The 19,127-nt window shown below is 38.9% G+C and overlaps 1 protein-coding gene across 2 annotated transcripts in view; it reads right to left on the bottom strand.

Moving 5' to 3' along the window:
• DNAJC24 (DnaJ heat shock protein family (Hsp40) member C24) overlaps positions 1-17,945 on the bottom strand; it is a 68,502-nt gene extending 50,557 nt beyond the window's left edge. The window contains exons 1-2 of one of the 2 annotated variants that reach the window (XM_062196368.1): positions 17,869-17,945; positions 17,054-17,194 (exon numbers count right to left, since the gene is read on the bottom strand). In XM_062196368.1, the coding sequence (XP_062052352.1) occupies positions 17,054-17,164 (111 nt within the window). In that variant the 5' untranslated portion in view covers positions 17,165-17,194; positions 17,869-17,945. Of the gene's footprint in view, positions 1-17,053; positions 17,198-17,868 lie in introns of both variants that reach the window. The other variant, XM_062196369.1, reaches the window with a different exon arrangement.
• Between the last annotated feature and the right edge of the window lie 1,182 nt (positions 17,946-19,127).

Consider the following 19,127-nt stretch of genomic DNA (forward strand, 5'->3'; position numbering starts at 1 on the left):
ATAGCCAAGGCAGGACTGCAAGACAGGCTGAAGGATGAGCCGATCATGAGCTGCCGTTGAGTTAATCAACCATTCTCAAATAATAAAGTCATTATAAAAGCCCAAAATGACAAGGTGTAGAGAGCACCAGGTTAGTGAACAGTTAATACATCCATGTGCCCAAATGATGATTCATCCCAAATCCACAGGGACAGAAGTCTCTGTGCTCGAGATCCTTCCAGTTCTAGCAGTTCATTCATGTTCTTTAAAATATCCTCTATAACAAATCGGTAAACTTAAGAAAACGGAGACATTCTAGCAAACTAATGGAATCTGAGAGGGCAGGGGTACAGTCATGGGAACCCTGAATTATTGCTAGTTGGTCAGAAGCACAGTTCATCCCACTACTAGGCATATATTCAAGAGACATGAACACACTATCAACAGATACCTATACTACCATGTTTATAGCAACACTATTCACAATAGCCAAAATATGGAATCAACCAAGTTATCCACCATCAGATGAGTGGATAAAGAAAATATGGTATATGTAAATGGAGTATTATTCAGCTATTCTTTTTAGAATGGAATTTTACCATTTGCATCAAAATGGATGCAACTGGACAGCAACTACATTTTCTCCCTTATGTGTGGGAGCTAAATAAAAAAAAAAAATCAAACAAAAACAAAAAAAAGGGGGAAGAAATGCCTATATCAGTATTGTTGTCAACACAGTTATACTTACCTGTGTATATATACATTTAAATTTTCTAATTTTAATTTTTAATTAGTTTTTAACAGATTCAATGTGATTTGTAGACACAATTCTAAGACCATGATACCCCTCACTCCCTCCTTCCTATCCTCTTTCCTCCTCCTTTGTGTTTTCAGTTTTTGAAATAACATTTTTTAAAATTACATTCAGTAAAAAGGTGTAACACTTCACCAAATAAGAAGTTTAACAAGTAAAAAGCAAAAAGACCCTAGTTTAGTGGGAATATAGACAAGAGCTATAAATAATAATTGAATGGAAAAATGACCATTTCATCCATATACAATAAATTTTAAAGTAATTGCATTTCCCTGATGGTGAGTGATGTTGAATATTTTTTCATATATTTGTTGGCTATTTTATTTCTTCTTTTGAAAACTGTCTAAGTCCTTTGCACATTTCTCAACTGGATTGGCTATTTTTATATGAATGGTATACTACCATAGTTTTAATGATTTGCAATTATTTTAATATTCGCTGTATATGAGTCAATGGACATTTATTCATAAATTATTTATAGCCCATGCCTATATTCCTTTTTACTTTTTGCTTATAGAACTCTATTTAGTAGAACATCAAATCTTTGGGTATAATGGAAATTAAAAATATGTACTCTCAAAAATCAAAAGCAGAAGAAAGGAAGGGGAGAGAAGGAAGGAGGGAACGAAGGAAAATATCATTCTTAGAATTATATCTATGAACTACATGGAATCTGCTCTCTTTGTATTACTATCACATTAATAAAAGAATTTATGAGAACTGCATTGTAGTAATCATCATGCATTTGCTGAGACTCTAATGTATTAATAAATTCCTTTAAAAAATTCAAAGTAGGGGCCGGTGCTATGGTGTAGCAGGTAAAGCCACTGCCAGCAGTGCCAGCATCCCATATGGGCACTGGTTCGAGTCCCGGCTGCTCCACTTCCTATCCAGCTTTCTGCTATGGCCTGGGAAAGCAGTACAAGATGGCCCAAGTCCTTGGGCCCCTGCACCCGCGTGGGAGACCCAGAGGAAGCTCTTGGCTCCTAGTTTCAGATAGGCTCAGCTTCGGCCATTGTAGCCATCTGGGGAGTGAACCAGCAGATGGAAGACCTCTCTCTCTCTGGGGAGTGAACCAGCAGATGGAAGACCTCTCTCCCTCCCTCTCTCTCTCTCTCTCTCTCTCTCTGCCTCTCCTTCTCTCTGCGTGTAAATCTGTCAAATAAATAAATCTTTTAAAAAAGTTCTTGATGTGAATGGAAGGGGAGAGGAGGCGGGAAAGGGGAGGGTTGCAGGTGGGAGGGAAGTTTGGCAGGGGGAAGCCATTGTAATCCATAAGCTGTACTTTGGAAATTTATATTCATTAAATAAAAGTTTAAAAAAAAATTCACAGTAAAAAAAAGCACAGTCCACAAACTGAGGCCTGCAACTGACACCTGCAGTTGAGGACAGAATCTTTAATCTGTGGGACCTGACATTAATTCCAGGTAGACAGTATTACAATTGCATTATGACATCCAGCTGGTAGCTGCTGGAAAACCACTTGATGTCTAAAACACAATAGTAAGTGAGATGTGGGAGTAGGAAAAACACTTTGGCTTCTCTTATTCTAAAATACACTAATATGTAAATATTATGTATTCATATATTCATGAGTATCTGAATATATATATGCATATATATGCAATATGAACATATAATATATATAGCAATGATCAGATAATAGAAAGCACATATCAAAAATATATAATCTTACCATTTTGAACATTTTATCTCAATAATAAAAATTAAATTTGTGTGATGTCACTATGCTATATTTTTATATGGCCCTACATAGCCCTCTAACTGTATCTTGTACAAAATTTTTAGTGATGATGATAAATTATATTAAGGCACAACATGTAAGAAAGAAGCTGGCTAAATTCTTCACTTTCAGTATTTCATTTAATCTTTCTTTTCTATTGAGTAGCACTAACCTGCAAATGAGGAATAGGTTAAAATAGGTTAAGTCACTCCTAGGTAAACCCGATCATAAATGGCACAGGTGAGAGTAAAAATTAAATCATAGTAACTCACAGCCAGACACCATGACGTACAGCCTCCCTATAAAACTTCATTTACAATTTAAATACTGTATGTATCACAACATTCATTAAATAGATAATAGAATTCAAATACCTGTGTCTTCCCCCTAGCAATAAACTCGACTTCCACAACATCTAGACTAGTGCCTAGAAATATAGTAGATATTAAGCCTAACAAATGTTGAGTGGATGAATAAATGAGTTACTAAAGACAATCTCAGATTCTAACAATTCTTATTAATATGTCTGAATCTACTATTTAATTTGAAAAGTGTAATTCTTTTTTTCTTTTTTGGTAAAGATTTATTTATTTATTTATTTGAGAGGTAGAGTTACAGAGAGAGGGAGGGAGAGACAGAGAGAGGTCTTCCTCCGCTGATTCACCCAAATGGCCTCAAAGGCTGGAGTTGGGCTGAACCAAAGTCAGGAGCCAGGAGTTTCTTCTGGGTTTCCACGTGGGTACAGGGGTCCAAGCACTTGGGCCATCTTCTGCTTTCCCAGCCCATAGCAGAGAGCTGGATTGGAAGAGGAGCAGCCAAGACTAGAACCAGCACCCATGTGGAATGCCGGCACTGCAGGCGGCGACTTTACCTGCTATGCCACAGGGCCGGCCATGAAAAGTAAAATTCTAGAGGAAAATATTATAGAATGCATTCGGGGATTTTAAAAATTGTATTTTTAAATATCTTGAGATAGCTAAAAAGTAATGGCTGGGTTAAGTTATTTCAAGGAAAAAGTTATGTCTTTGCCAGACACTTAATTCTATACTCTGCACCAAGGATAAAGCTAAATTAATAGTCAATTTCAAGATTCTGACAGAATGAAAAGAGGTTTTATATTCTATTACTGAGTTTAAGAATTTATTTAACTTTAAATTAGTAGATAACATGAGCATACCAGAATTAACTATATTTGTGACACAGAAAATAATTCAAGCATACATGTATGTATAATATAAATTACTACAATTCTTACGAATAAATGAATTGGAAAATAAAAGAAAAATTAGTCAAAACACAAATAATCTTAACAAGTAAAAGATTAATGAGCTAAAAACTAGGATCTACTTGAAGGCAAAATATAAAGGTGCTTAATATCTTGCATGGTATGGTTCTACATATAAAAGTTACTATTTTTAATCATTCGGGGCGCCGGATTCTATCCCGGTTGCCCCTCTTCCAGGCCAGCTCTCCGCTATGGCCCAGGAAGGCAGTGGAGGATGGCCCAAGTCCTTGGGCCCTGCACCCGCATGGGAGACCAGGAGAAGCACCTGGCTCTTGGCTTCGGATCAGCGAGATGCGCCGGCCACAGTGGCCATTGGAGGGTGAACCAACGGCAAAAAGGAAGACCTTTCTCTCTGTCTCTCTCTCTCACTATCCACTCTGTCAAAAAAAAAAAAAAAAAAAAGTTACTATTTTTAATCATAAAAACACCCATGCAACTCACTTGTGATAGATCTCAAAGGCATAAGCCAGACTTCTTACACATCTTTTTGGTGAAAGCATATTATAAGATAGTATTCTAATAATGTTTACCATTCAAGAGTGGATAGAGGAATAAATTAAACTTAATTGATTTGCTTCATTAAAGGCCAAATAAAGTATAAGATATTTTTTAAGCCTAAAATGATGCCTAAAGAAATCTATAGTGTCAGAAAGCAGATCCATGGTTGCTTAGGAAAGGGGGAGCCTAAAAGCATTTTCCAGGATGATGAAAATGTCCTCCACTGTGATATGGTGGATGGTGGTTATATTTCTACAGATGTATCTAGTCAAAACTCATTGAAATGTACTAAAAAGGTAAACTTTGGTATGCATAAATTATATTTCAAAAATTTAATTTTTAAACAAATGCCTAGGTGGCCAGTGTTGGGGCACAGCATCTTAAGCCACCACCTCTGATGCCAGTATAATGAGTCCTGGCTATTCCACTTGGGATCCAGTTCCCTACTAATGTACCTTGGAAAGTAGCAGAGGATGGCCCAAGTACTTGGGCCCCTGCCACCCACATGGGAGACCAAGATGGAGCTTCAGGCTCCTGGCTCAGCTTGGGCCAGTCTGGCTCTTGTAGTCATTTGGGCAGTGAATTAGTGGATGGAAGATCTCTTTCTCTCTGTCTCTTCCCCTCTGTGTAACTCTGCACTTCAAATAAATAAATCTTTATTAACAAAAGAAAGAAAAATGTCTATTACTTTAAAATTTGATTGCTACTATGGTTTTGTCAAATGCATAGTTTGCAAATATTTTCTACCATTCCCTCTTGAAACGCAATAACTTGGATATTGGCTCTTCTAATGCTATCCCAAAAATTCCTATAATATTTATTCATTCCTCTTGGGAGACAGGAATCCATTTACTTGAGCCATTGCCACCGCCTCCCACGGTCTGTACTAGCAGGAAGCTGGAATCAGCAGCTGAACCCAGGAATCAAACCTAGGAACTCCAAATGTGATATAATGTTCACTACAATTAAAAAGCTCCCAGATATTTCACAAAATTTCTCTGAAGGCCAATGTATCTTTCCTGTAATTAAGATCACTTGGCTTTTCAAGAGCTATATAGAGAATTGCTTTGGGGGCACACATTTGGCAAAACTGTTAAAAAGATGCTGCTTAGGACAGCTGCGTCCCATATCTGAAGGCCTAGGTTTGAGTTCCAGCTTCACTCTTGATCCCAGATTTCTGGAAAGTCCCTTGGAAGACAACAGGTGATGGTTCAAGTACTTAGGTCAGTAACACCCACATGGGGACCTCGATTGAATTCCCTTCAGCTTTGCCCCGCCCTATTGTGTGTATTTAGGGACATGAACTAGTAGATGGAAGATAGCTCTGTATGTGTGTGTTTGTGTGTCTGTCATTTCCTTTCAAACACAGCTTGAAAAAATATTTATTTACCTATTTATTTATTCACATTCAAAAAGCAGACAGACAGAAACACAGAGAGAGAGAGAGAGAGAGAGACACCTTCCACCCTCTCTTTGACTCCCAAATGCTCACAACAGCCAGGGCTGAGATGGGCCAAAGCCAGGAGTCTGGAACTGAATCCAGTTTCCCATATAGGTGGTAGGGACCTAAGCAGTACTTGAGTCAATCACTGCTTCCTAGAGTGTGCACTCCTGGGAAGCTGGAATTGGGAGCATAGCCAGGACTCAACCCCAGGTACTGCCACACACGGTATGTGCCAAGCATCATCTTAACCACTGGCCAAATGCCTAGCCCTATGCCTCTGCTTTTCAAATAAATAAATGATTTTAAACAAAAATTAAAAAGAAGAGTTTTCTTTGCTGCTCTCTTTTCCAACATGGTAATTTTTCTCCGACGATAGTACAGGCACCTTTCTATTTTATTTATTTATTTTTCAAGCCATTAAAATGTATTACAGAACTGGCTTAATACTCATCTGTGTATAACCCCTTATAATCAAGAGATCTTCTGAATGCCCACATAACTTTTAAGTGCTGTGAGTATCAACATTAAGAATAAGAGCATACTGCAAACATGGATTTTCGTTAAGATTATGGAACATTTTATAACAGCTACATGTAATTTACCAATATAATAATTCTTTTCCAATTGAAAGATATCCCATAATCACCATCAATGGGAAAATACATCTAATTTTCAATTTGAGAAAAATTTTGGAGAGAAGCTTTATCTTCAAATTGTATAAATAGCAATTTTCACACAGAAAGCTGCAAAAATATGGGAATAATATAACTAATCATTCTGGAGTTTGAACATTCCAAAGTAATCTATGATTGTCAAGTTGTTATTACCGGAAAACTAAAAATATTTTTAAAATTTCATAAAAGGAAAAAAGAGCGATACATTTTTATTAATAAGTAAACTCTATTAATACAACACTGGTGGGATTTTATTTTTATATAGTGGTTAGGCAACAAACTTAATGGTACCTGAAATACATGCTTTTAAGGCTAATTCTAAACTTTACATTTATACATGTATCTTTTAAAGTATTTTTAAAATAATGTCATAATTAGTCAATAGATTTTTTTTTTCTTAGACTTAGGACCTTCAATAAGCACTACACTTAAAAAACAGAAAAAAGGGGGGCTGGTGCCGTGGTGCAGTAGGTAAATCCTCCACCTTGCGGCACTGGCATCCCATATGCGCACTGGTTCTAGTCCCTGCTGCCCCTCTTCTGATCCAGCTCTCTGCTGTGGCCTGGGAAAGCAGTAGAGGATGGCTCAAGTGCTCTGGTCCCTGCCCCCACACAGGAGACCAGGAAGAAACAACTGGCTCCTGGCTTCGGATCAGCACAGCTCCAGCTATTGCAGCCATCTGGGGAGTGAACCAATGGAAGGAAGACCTTTCTATCTGTCTCTCCTTCTCACTGTCTGTAACTCTACCTCTCAAATAAATAAATAAAATCTTTAAAAAAAAACTGAAAAAAGTATTTACTAAATCAGCATGTACTGTAAACTTAGCAGCCTATGATTTGGTGATAGTTTATCCCAACAACTAATTAAGTAGGAGGTATTAAATTCAAAGTCTTCTGAACTTGGAAAAGTACATATAATAAATGTGTCTTTCACAAAATTAGGCACAGAATGGTATTAGTCAAATGTAATTTTGTTGTCCAACTGTTTTGTGACATTATTGAAAAACAGATTTAAAAGAACACGGTAATTCAAATTGGAGAACAAAAATATGAACTTTAGAAGCCAATTTTTGTAAAAAAAAGATATATCAAATAAATAATATGGTTTTCCCTTATAATTTTCACTTTCTTAAATCTGTTAGAAACCCAAAACTTATCAAACAAAAAAAGAGTAAGAGAAATGAGTTTCACTCCATAAGCCCTATATGTAATCTAGATCCCTTCAAAAGTAAAATAGTAATTATATCTGGCCTTCCATAAAACTTCATTAACTGCATGAATGAGGTGCTCTGAGGAAATCAAGAAAAATGAAAGTGTTGCCATTAAACAGTAAACTCTTGAGAATGGCAATTATGGAAAGAGGCATGATACAAAGGGACAGTCTAGAATAAGAGGATATATGATCAAGCTTAGATTTTAATCCCTACTAATTTTGTATTTCTAATAAGCCAGTTAACCACAACTGTTAGTTTTCTCAACTACAACTGCAGGGATAACATTACCTCTCGTACAGGATGGCTGAGAGGATAAAACCAGAAAAGATGTGAAAGCACTTGTATACTGCAAAGTCCAATCCTTGTGCTACTAATTACATACTTACCACTATATACTTCCTTGCCTTATTAAACAGAATACACCTGTAATTTAACTCACAGCCATAACTATGAACATAAATTACTGTGGTAAAATCTAATAGTGGGACCACTGCAACTCTGAGTAAAGGAGGCCATAATGCCATTACACTAATTGTTTTGGTGCCTCCTTATGCTCTTGTTGCCTTCTGCACAGTTGTTGGCTGAAATTTCTTCTTGGCATCAGTATACATAGCTACCAACCAGAATAACGCTTGTTCAGTTCTCTCTCCTGCAATTTGCTGCTTCACTTCCTTTTTTACCCTTCTTTCAACTGAAAACTTTTTTTCTAGTTCATAGAGGAAAAAAAAGACCCCACAGGAACAATTAACTTTTTGCCACCAAACGAGCAAATGAACTAGTTAGTTACAGTACCCAGTGTTTCTTCCTTCTCTTAACTAAAGGTAATCTTTCTACGTAGGCTTGCGAACCCACCTCCTTCTGCCTCTGTCAGTTATTCTCTCTCCCCTGTAACTTCAATCTCAAGCTTTCTCTTGGCTTTTCCCCCTAGAATGAAAATATGCTCAGGTCTCTCTCAACCTCTAAAAGAAAAACAGGAAAGAAACTTCAACTTTTTATCCCATTCTACACACCCTCATTCTCCTTAGCGGTATCTCCCATGTCCTAGACAAGTATCATGACACACACTACTGTGTCAGGTAGGAAATGAGCAGATCAGAGAGAACACCAAATGCAAAGACACACTGCCAAGGAAGGATGAACGGACCTCTAAAGGAACATGAACATTGTTCACAGCTTCCGCTAAAAGACAAACTGATACTGCCATTTATCCATCTTCTCTCTCAAAATTCCATTATAATAACTGCAAAGAGAAAATACCTGTTTTAAAAGGTAAAAGTACAACTGCCTAAGAACAAATAGGATAGAAGAGAAAAAACAGGTGAGAAGCATCAAAATCCGAGGAGATGGAAAACTGTTCCATAAGTGGTAACCAATTCAGTCTACTGGAAAAACCAGAAACCTAAACCCAAAGTGAGACAGAACAATAAGAAGGAGTTAATTCACAAAAAGGCCAGAGCCACTGTAGGCATTAAACACCGTTAAGAGTGAGGTGAAACAGCCCATTTATAGAAGAAAATTTGAATAATTACACCATTGGCTGTCCTCCTCACAATAAAGCCAGGCACCCACTCTCTTCTACCACAGTAAAAGACTAAAGGCTGGGCATTTGCCATTTGACATAGCAGTTCAATTGCTCCTTGAGGCATCCCAATCCATACTAGAGTGCCTGATTTGAGTTCCAGTTCCTCCACTTCCGATAAAGCTTCCTGCTAATGCACCCGGAACACACCTGGGAGACAGGAGATGATGGTGCAAGTACCTGGGTCTCTGCCACCTTCATAGGAAACCTGTATTGAGTTCTAGGCTCCTGGCTTTGGCCAGGCGCAGCCCCCACTGTTGCAAGCATTTGCATGAACTAGGGAATGGAAAGATTTCAGTCTGCCTTTCAAATAAAATGGAAACAAACAAACAGAAAAAAACCTTAGAGGTTTTTTGTGTGATGGAAAAAGAGACATTCTGGATTCAGGAACATCGGGATCAACTCTGAAGGGTAGGATGCAAGGGGGAGCTGAAAACAAAGGGAAAAGGGAATGCGAGACACATAGAACAGCAGGAAACTAGATAATTGTTCACTTTTTTAATAAGTCAAAATGAAGACTAGAAATTGATTACCAGTTTTAACAACATGGATCTCAGCAGTGACCTTGACAAGAGCAGTTGTGGTGGATTGGTGGAAACAAAACTTCTCTGGAATAGTTTTAAGAGAGATGGGAAGAAAGTAATGAGAGAAATGAAGTAGAGACAATTCCTTGAACATTTTGCTTCAAAAAAGAAAAAAAATATTGGGAACCAACTGGCAGATCAGTCAAGGAAAATACAGATATAAAACACAAGTTATCAACATTACAAATAAAAGGGAAACTGTAACTGCATATCCTAGACACTAACAGGATAATAAGGATACATTATTAAAAACATTATTGGGGGATGTCGCTGTGGCATAGCAGGTAAAGCTGCCACCTGCAGTCCTGGCATCCTGTATGGGCACTGGTTCCAGTCTCTTTCTCTGTCTATCCCTGTCTCTGTAGTTTTCCTTTCAAATAAATAAACTTCTTTTTTAAAAAAAGAAAAATCATGGGGGCAGTGCTCTAAAGCCATCGCCTGCAGTGCCAGATCCCATATGGGCGGTGGATCAAATCCCGGCTGCTCCACTTCCAATCCAGCTCTCTGCTATGGCCTGGAAAAGCAGCAGAAGATGGCCAAAGTACCTGAGTCCCTGCACCGGAAAGTGGGACCCGGAAGAAGCTTCTGGCTCCTGGTTTGGATCGGCACAGTTCTGGCCATTGCAACCAACTAGAGAGTGAACCTGCGTATGGAAGACTTCTCTCTCTCTTTCTGCCTCTGCCTCTCTGTAACTCTGCCTTTTAAATAAATAAATAAATCTTAAAAAAAAGAAAATCATTATGACAATTACACATTTTAACAGAAATTAGACAAATTTTTGAAAAATACAAGTTACCCACACTGACAAAATGGGAAACTGAAAATATGAAGAACTCTGTGTTCTTTAAAGAAATTAAATCTGTAACTACAAAATTTACCAAAGAAAACTCTAGGCCTAGGTGAATTCCCCAATGAATTCTATTACCTATTTAAGTAGGAAAAAAATAGCAATCTTACATAAGCTGTTTTAGAAAAGGAGAAAAATGGGATAACTTCTCAGCTCATTTTTTGGGACCAGCATAACCAAGATACTAAATTTAAATATGAACATTACAAGAAAATAGAATTACATTTCAATATTCAGTATGAACCTGCATATAAAAAACATTAACAAAATAATAGCTACTAGAATCCTACAATAAATTAAAAAGCATAATGGCTCATGTACAAGCAAAGTTTCTTTATCCTGCAAATGCAAAGTAGCCTTATCATTAGAAAAATCAATGCAATTCACCACACTAGCAAATTAAAGGAAGAAAATCAGTAATGCAAATAAAAGCATCTAACAAATTCTAAAACTGATTTATCACGAAAACTCTTAGCAGAGTAGTAATAGGAAATATTAGTAACAGTAATAGAAAAAAACTCTCCAACTTGAAAGAGGACATTTAAAGAACACATAGCTAACAGTATACTTAATGGTAAACTATTGAAGATTCTTCCTCTAGAATCAAGAACAAGTCAAGAATACTTTCTCTTACCATTTTAACTGAACATTATAATAGAAACATATATTCAGCACATTAAGGCAAGAAAAGGAAATAAAAGGCATACAGATTAGAAAGACAGAATCAAAGCTCTCTTTATTTATAGATGATATAACTGCAGTGGTAGAAAATTCTAAGAAATCTATAAAAACAGCTATGAGCATTAAAATCAAGATTTTCAATATCATGAAATACAAAACCAGTATATAAAAGCTATACTATCAATCAGCTGAAAAATTCTATTTACAATGAAACTAAAAATATCAAATCCCTACAAATCCAATGAAAGATGTATAAGACCTCTATACTGAAAATTACATAACACTGCTGAGAAAAATTAAAGATGACTTAAGTGAGAACTTTTTTTTTTTTTTTTTGGTAAAAACTCAAAAGCTGATTCCAAAATTTTCTGTGGAACTACAATCAAACTAGAATAACCAAAACAAACTTGAAAGGAAGAATAAATTAAAGAACTTGCATTACATGACTTTGAGACTGACCATAACCCTACAGTAATCAAGGAGATATTAGTAAAAGGACAAATATATCAAATACAGTCTATAGATAGACTGACATCACCATGACAATCCAAAGGAGAAACTCAAAAAATACTGGGACAACTGGATATCCAAAATGAAAAACATGACCTCCCATTTTATAATACATAGAAAAACAAGGCCTAAATGTAAGAAAGAAAACAAAAAGCTTCTAGAAGAAATCATAGAAGCGTGACCTTAGAGAAGACACATGGAGCACTAACTAAACAAACAAAAATTTGAAAATTATATTTCATCAAAGATAAAAGTCTCTGTGCATCAAAAACATTATTAAGAAAAGGACCTACTAAGCCACACAGACTAGAGATAATATATGCAATCTATATACAGGATCAAGAATACACATAATTTTCTCTTTAAAAAGACACTTCACAAAATAAAATTATACGAATGGTCAAGAATCACATTTTTAATTTTTATTTTTTATTTTATTTTTATTTTTTTTGACAGGCAGAGTGGACAGTGAGAGAGAGAGAGACAGAGAGAAAGGTCTTCCTTTTGCCGTTGGTTCACCCTCCAATGGCCACCGCAGTAGCGCGCTGCGGCCGGCGCACCGCGCTGATCCGATGGCAGGAGCCAGGTGCTTCTCCTGGTCTCCCATGCGGGTGCAGGGCCCAAAGACTTGGGCCATCCTCCACTGCACTCCCGGGCCACAGCAGAGAGCTGGCCTGGAAGAGGGGCAACCGGGACAGGATCGGTGCCCTGACCAGGACTAGAACCCGGTGTGCCGGCGCCGCAAGGCGGAGGATTAGCCTAGTGAGCCGCGGCGCCGGCCAAGAATCACATTTTTTAAAAAACGTTCAATGTCTTTAGTCATCAGAGAAATACAACCAATAACAACAACAAAATTCCAAAATCCAAGCCTACAATGGTACATCACTACAAACACAGTACACTATTGTAGTGATTCTCTGTGGAATGGTGACTTTGGCAATTCTGACACCCAAAAGTCATTTCTGATGTTACTTGCATCTAGGATGCTGCTAGTAATTTACAATTCACAGAACGCCCACACAGCAGGCGATCATCCTGCCCAAAACGTCAATGGTATCAAAACTGAGAAAATCTGATAAATGAAAATGAAAGGTCAATAGCATCAAGTGTTGGCAAAGATGTAGAACAGGAAGTCTGATGTATTACCAATAGGGATATAAAGTGGTTCATCCAGTTTGGTGTTTGACAGATTGCTATCATGTTAAGTACAGATGACTTTTCATTGTCCAATTAAAGGTCAACATGTCTTACAAAGTTCTGCATGATTGGAACAGTCTACTTTCCCAGCCTCATTTCATAATCAACTAATATACCAGAATAACTTACTAGTAGAAAAATCTCCAATAAAATCTATTTGATTTTATTCACAGAAATCTTAAGAATTCTGACACAGAATATACCTTAAGGCATTTAGTCTAACATTTTACCTAGGGCAGTAATATTAGTATTTTTATGATGGTGAAACATCTAGTATCTCCCACAATGAATCCTAATAGTTTCAGTAAAATATTACAGATATTTGAAATAATCTAGAAAAACAACTAATATTATATAATAATGGTTCTTTATTCATTTGGAAACTGAAGATCTTATAGAGATACAGACATTGGTCTAATAAACATCACAATATAGATTGAAAATATGACAGTTCAGAAAAACACTATTATATAAAAGGTACTTCAAAAACTTAGTGGAAAATAGAATTAAAATCTAAATTTAGGGGCTGGAGTTGTGGCACAGCAAGTTAACCCACTGCCTATAATGCCAGCATCCCATATTAGCAGTGGTTCAAGCTCCAGGTGCTCTACTTCCAATCCAGCTCCCTGTTAATGGACCTGGAAAAGCAGCAGAAAATAGCTCAGGGACTTGGGACTCTGCCAATAATGCAAGAAACCCAGATGGAGTTTCAGGCTCCTGGCTTCAGCCGGGCCAGCCCCAGCTGTTGTGGCCATTGGGGGAGTGAGCAAATAGATGTAACATCTCTCACTCTCACTCTGTAACTCTGCCTTTCAGATAAATAATTTTTTTTTTTTTTTAAGTGAGTTTAGGGGCCGGCGCTGTGGTGCAGCAGATTAACGCCCTGGCCTGAAGCGCCGGTGTCATAGCACCGGTTCTAGTCCCAGCTGCTCCTCTTCCCATCCAGCTCTTTGCTATGGCCTGGGATAGCAGAAGATGGCCCAACTTCTTGGGCCCCTGCACCCACGTGGGAGACCTGGAGGAAGCTCCTGGCTCCTGGCTTCAGATTGGTGCAGCTCCGGCCGTTGCAGCTATCTGGGGAGTGAACCATTGGACCGAAGACCTCTCTCTGCCTCTCCTCTCTCTGTGTAACTCTTTCAAATACATAAACACATCTTTTTTTAAAAAAAAAAAAAAGTGAGTTTATTTTGGCACAAAAAAAAATCTGAGATTTAAGCATACAAAGAGTCTTCAAAAAGTTCATAGAACCACTGCAGCTGAGGGTATGGTCAAGTAGAGTCAGCAACATTGCAGGCAGAACTGTAAATTTCTTGTTAGAGATGCCACCTGCCTTTTCCTGGCCAGCTCTCCTCCCAGGCCAGCCAAGTAATGAAAGTCAACAGAGTGCCTTCCCCTAGGAGGTTCACACCTCCCTTAGGATATACCCCATGTGAAGAGATAGATAGGTCTGGGCCTCTTAACTTACAAGGCCTAAAGCCCACCAGATTATTATCAAGCCCCTTCTATCAGGTTCTATTTGCCTCTCAATCAGAAAAATTACTTGTAGCTTAGACAGCACCTTTCTTAGCTCCTCTAATAATGACTCTGTCCTTTGTTCTAGACCCTGTCTAGCGCACTTGGGCCTCATTCCTTTGTCATCATAACCTCTACTCTACCACCAATGGCTCTACTCCCAACCCGTGTGTACTGATGGTCCTCTTCCCCACTTAATGCTGTATAATTGTTCAAACCTGGTAAATGCCACTCTTAGAATCATTGGTTACTATCCTCACTCAATCTTTTATGACCTTGTCTAAATATGATCAGAGTCGGCAAACTGGGAAGGCTTCCATAGCCTTGGCAACTCATGACGAGAGCCTAGGGTGGTTACTGGCGCCATAAACTAGAGTGTCAATTTGTTGGGTCAACAACAGGAGCCACTGTGCACTTGCTCCTCATGTGGGATCTCTGTCCTTAATGTGCTGTACATTGTGATTTAATGCTATAACTAGTACTCAAACAGTATGTTTCACTTTGTGTTTCTACGTGGGTGCAAACTGTTGAAATCTTTATACTAAATTGATCTTCTGTATATAAAGAGAATTGAAAATGAATCTTGATGCAAATGGAAGGGGAGAGGGAGCGGGAGAGGGGAGGGTTGCGGGTGGGAGGGAAGTTATGGGAGGGGGAAGCCATTGTAATCCATAAGCTGTACACTGGAAATTTATACTCATTAAATAAAAGTTAAAAAAAAAGTTCATAGAATATGCATATTATTAAAAACCTATGCTGGACTTCAAATATTTTGTACCAAATAAACTTATATTCCATTTTCCACAAACGTTTGAAAGTAAGCTCATATTTGTAATATAATTTATTTCAAAAAAGGCTGGAGTCAGCTGAAAAATTGTATAAATGGCCTAAATCAGCACGAGCCAATGGAAATATAAGTTATTAATGGAGGATACATATGCAATGTTAAAAAAGTAGGGGTGATGTGATGCAGTAGGCTAGGTTGCTGATTGAGACACCTGCATCCCATATTTGAGTGCTGATTCAAGTTCTGGCCACTCCATGCTTTCAATCCAGTTTCCTGCTAGCATACCTGAAGACAGTAGTTGGAGGCCCAAGTGTTAGAGTTCTGCCACCCATGTGGGAGACCCAGTTCAGTTCCTGGCTTCTGGCTTTGTTCTCGCCTAGTCCTGGCAGTTATGGGTATTTGAGAAGTGAACGAGCAAATGGAAGATATTTGTTTCTCCCTTTCTGTCACTCTACCTTTCACATAAATAAATAGACCTTTTAAAAATAAGTAAGTAGGGGCCAGCGCCGTGGCTCACTGGGTTAATCTGCCTGCGGTGCCGGCATCCCATGTGGGCACCAGGTTCTTGTCCTGGTTGCTCCTTTTCCATTCCAGCTCTCTGCTGTGGCCTGGGAGGGCAGTGGAGGATGGCCCAAGTGCCTGGGCCCTGCACCCACATGGGAGACCAGGAGGAAGCACCTGGCTCCTGGCTTTGGATTGGTGTAGCTCTGGCCGTTGCAGCCATTTGGAGAGTGAACCAATGGAAGGAAGACCTTTCTCTCTTTCTGTCACTGTCTAACTCTGTCAAAAAAAAAAAAAAAAAAAAAGTAAATAAAAAGCAGGTATAAGAAATTTTGAAAATATACACAAATAAAACATACTTTGTGTATATAACAGCTGGTATATTTAAAATAATCATTTCAACATGTTATCAACATAAAAAAACTTTACATTAGTTTAGCTCTTTTTGTACTAAGTCTTCAAAATCTAGTGCATACTCGACACTTATAGCACATTTCAATTTGGACTATCCAGATTTCAAATGCTCAATAGGTACATTGGCTAGTGGTCACTGGATGCTAATACTGTTTATTATGTAACAACACTTTTAAGCATTTTAAATGGATTACTTCATTTAATTCTCTGAGGCGCAAAGGAAACACAAAGGAAAGTTACTTGATCAAGTTCCCACAGACAGTGCAGTACAGGATTCTAACTCAATCAGCCTGAAGAGATCTGCTCCTAACCATAACGCTGCCCTACCTCAAATCACATGTTTTTTTCAATTTTACTGAAATTTTCAATTAAATCAAATTAATACCATGATTCCTGCTGTGATAAAAATTTTTAAGAGATTTATTTATTTGAAAGAGAATTACAGGGAGAGAGAGAGAGAGACACACAGAGAGAGAAAGAGACCTCCCATCCACTGGCTCACACCTTCAATGGCAGCAATGGTCAGGGCTGAGTCAAGCCCAAGGGCAGGAGCCTGGAACTCCATTTGTGTCTCCCACAGGGGTGGCAGAGACCCTACTTCCCCCAGTGTAGTAGCAGGAAGCTGGATCAGAACTGGAGCAGCTGGGACATAACTGGTGTCCACAGCTTAAACACTGTGCTACAACATCAGCCCTATGTGATAACTAATTTTTGAAAACTAAATTTCCAGTCATAGTTAAAAACCAATTTTCCTGCCATGACTGAAAAGAAAAAGAAAGAAAAGACTTACCTTTAATATGAGTTTTTGATACTTTTGTTTTAGGTCTGACACATTTTCAGAGGGGTCGGCCCCCAGAATGCTATACCAATCCTTTTTTGGTATCTGTTCAAATGCCATCATCCATTGTAGAAGAAGGGAGCCTTCTCAGATCTGCTGAATCGAAATATTAATGAGAGGTGATTAGAGTTTGCATATATCTAAGAATAATCATGTAGTAAGTGCTTTAATAGGTAGTTAAATAATGATAATAGTGCAAACCTGAGGGAACATATTTTCATTTAAAATACTTCAAGAATCCATGTGTAAGTATACAGACAAGTGTGGAAAATCAGATATGCTTATCTCTAATGAATAAACAGCATAAAATACAATTTGATAATGAACCGGATGGTGCCGGTCTTACGGTAAAACCGACACAAAAGTAAGCACTAACATCGTTAGAGCTTAATAAAAATTCACAAAATGAATGAATAAAGAACCAGAGTGAATTGGAGAACATTCCGTCCAGTTTTTTTTTTCCCAGTTCACGCCTTACCGATTACCTGGAAAGGATAATAATAAAATAATGTCAGCACGAGCAGAGAGAGAGCAAGAGTTCCCTTGCTGTACTCAGACCTCGCCCAACAGCCCCGAAACTGTCCAGGCGAGGATGTCCCAGCCCTCCAAGCTAGAGAGAGCCCCGCCAGGAACACCATAAACCTCGTCGCACATCTGCACACTGAGGAAGACAGCGGTGGCTTGGGAATTCACTGTATTCACAGTTGGCTCTACCCCCTCAGCTACAGGAGGGGTCCCTCTCCGGGCTCCTCTGTCAGACGACTTACCAAACTTCCCATCACCACCGGCTCTCGCTGGGTGACTACAGTCGGCCAGGACTCGGAACCAGCTTCTTTTTCCGCCGGAAGTCACTGCTCTGACGCGACCACGTTTCTAGTCGAGCCTTAGTGGCCGACGCACCGAGCGGAAGCGCAGCTCCTTCCACCGGGACGCGGTCACTATGGTAACCAGTCACCGCTTCCTGGAGGCTACCAGCGGTAAGGGCTGCGAGCTGTGGAGAAAGGCGTCACTCGCCTGGCTCTCCCTCTCCGTGGTCCCTGCCCTGCGACTAGCGAGTCTCTCATCCTCAGCGTGTATCCTTCCCCGAAACCTCAAATCCCAGGTTTTCTCCAGCTTTCTCAAAATTTCCTCCGCTTGCTCTGCGCTGTGCCCATTCCTATGGCTAGTGCTCATGCTGTGGTGGGAGGGTGTGAGAAGTAGAGGGGATCTGATTCCACCCTCTTCTCTGGCCACTTCCCTTTAGAATGTTCTCATTCGAAAATTCAGAGAAGCAAAGAGCCTCAAAAAGCTCTGTGCCAAATAGGGTTGGGTTTTGTGGAGGCCCTCCCCCCCCCCCCCGAGGTGTAGTGGTTCTTTTCTGCGAAATATGTTAGGAACCAACTTAAAAAATAAACACTTGCTTTCAAAAATCCTCTCACATTTTCGGACTTGGCTTTCCGCTCAAGCCGGTGAGACTACTAAGGCAGGTGTTCTCACTTTATAGATGAGGCTACAAGGGTTCCAGGCTAAATAGCTAATTGGGTAGCGGCAGAGCCAGGACTCAGCAATTCGGTTATTCCCCGGGCAGATATGCCAACTTGCAAATTTACAGAAAAAGCGGGGGGAACTGCTTCTCTTTGAAGCAGTTGCGAAGGTACTGCAAATGGGCATTGTTTGCTGGTGGTACTGGGAGGAGAGGAGTTGTTGATAGTTTTGTTACTTTTTGCTCTCTTGTCTCTCCCTTTCTTCTTTCATCTCTTATCGGTGCTACTCACTGTACTTCCTGAACTGTACCCAGGGGGTGAAACTGCATCTTATTTTTGTTTTAAACAGCGTGACATAAATTTTACTTGGAGATATTGAAGTGGTTTTGTGGTTGTGACTGCTTTGTTTTTCTTCTCTTTAATCTTTTTACCACGTCTGTTTGAGAAGCAGTCAAGGTAAACTTAGACACAATAGGTGAAATATTCTAACACGGTTAATTATTTAATGATAGTATGAACTATAGAAAACTGGATGATACAGGCAAGTTAAAACATCTAAAGAA

The sequence above is a fragment of the Lepus europaeus genome, chromosome 7, assembly GCF_033115175.1.
Source record: "Lepus europaeus isolate LE1 chromosome 7, mLepTim1.pri, whole genome shotgun sequence".
Lineage (NCBI taxonomy): Eukaryota > Metazoa > Chordata > Mammalia > Lagomorpha > Leporidae > Lepus > Lepus europaeus.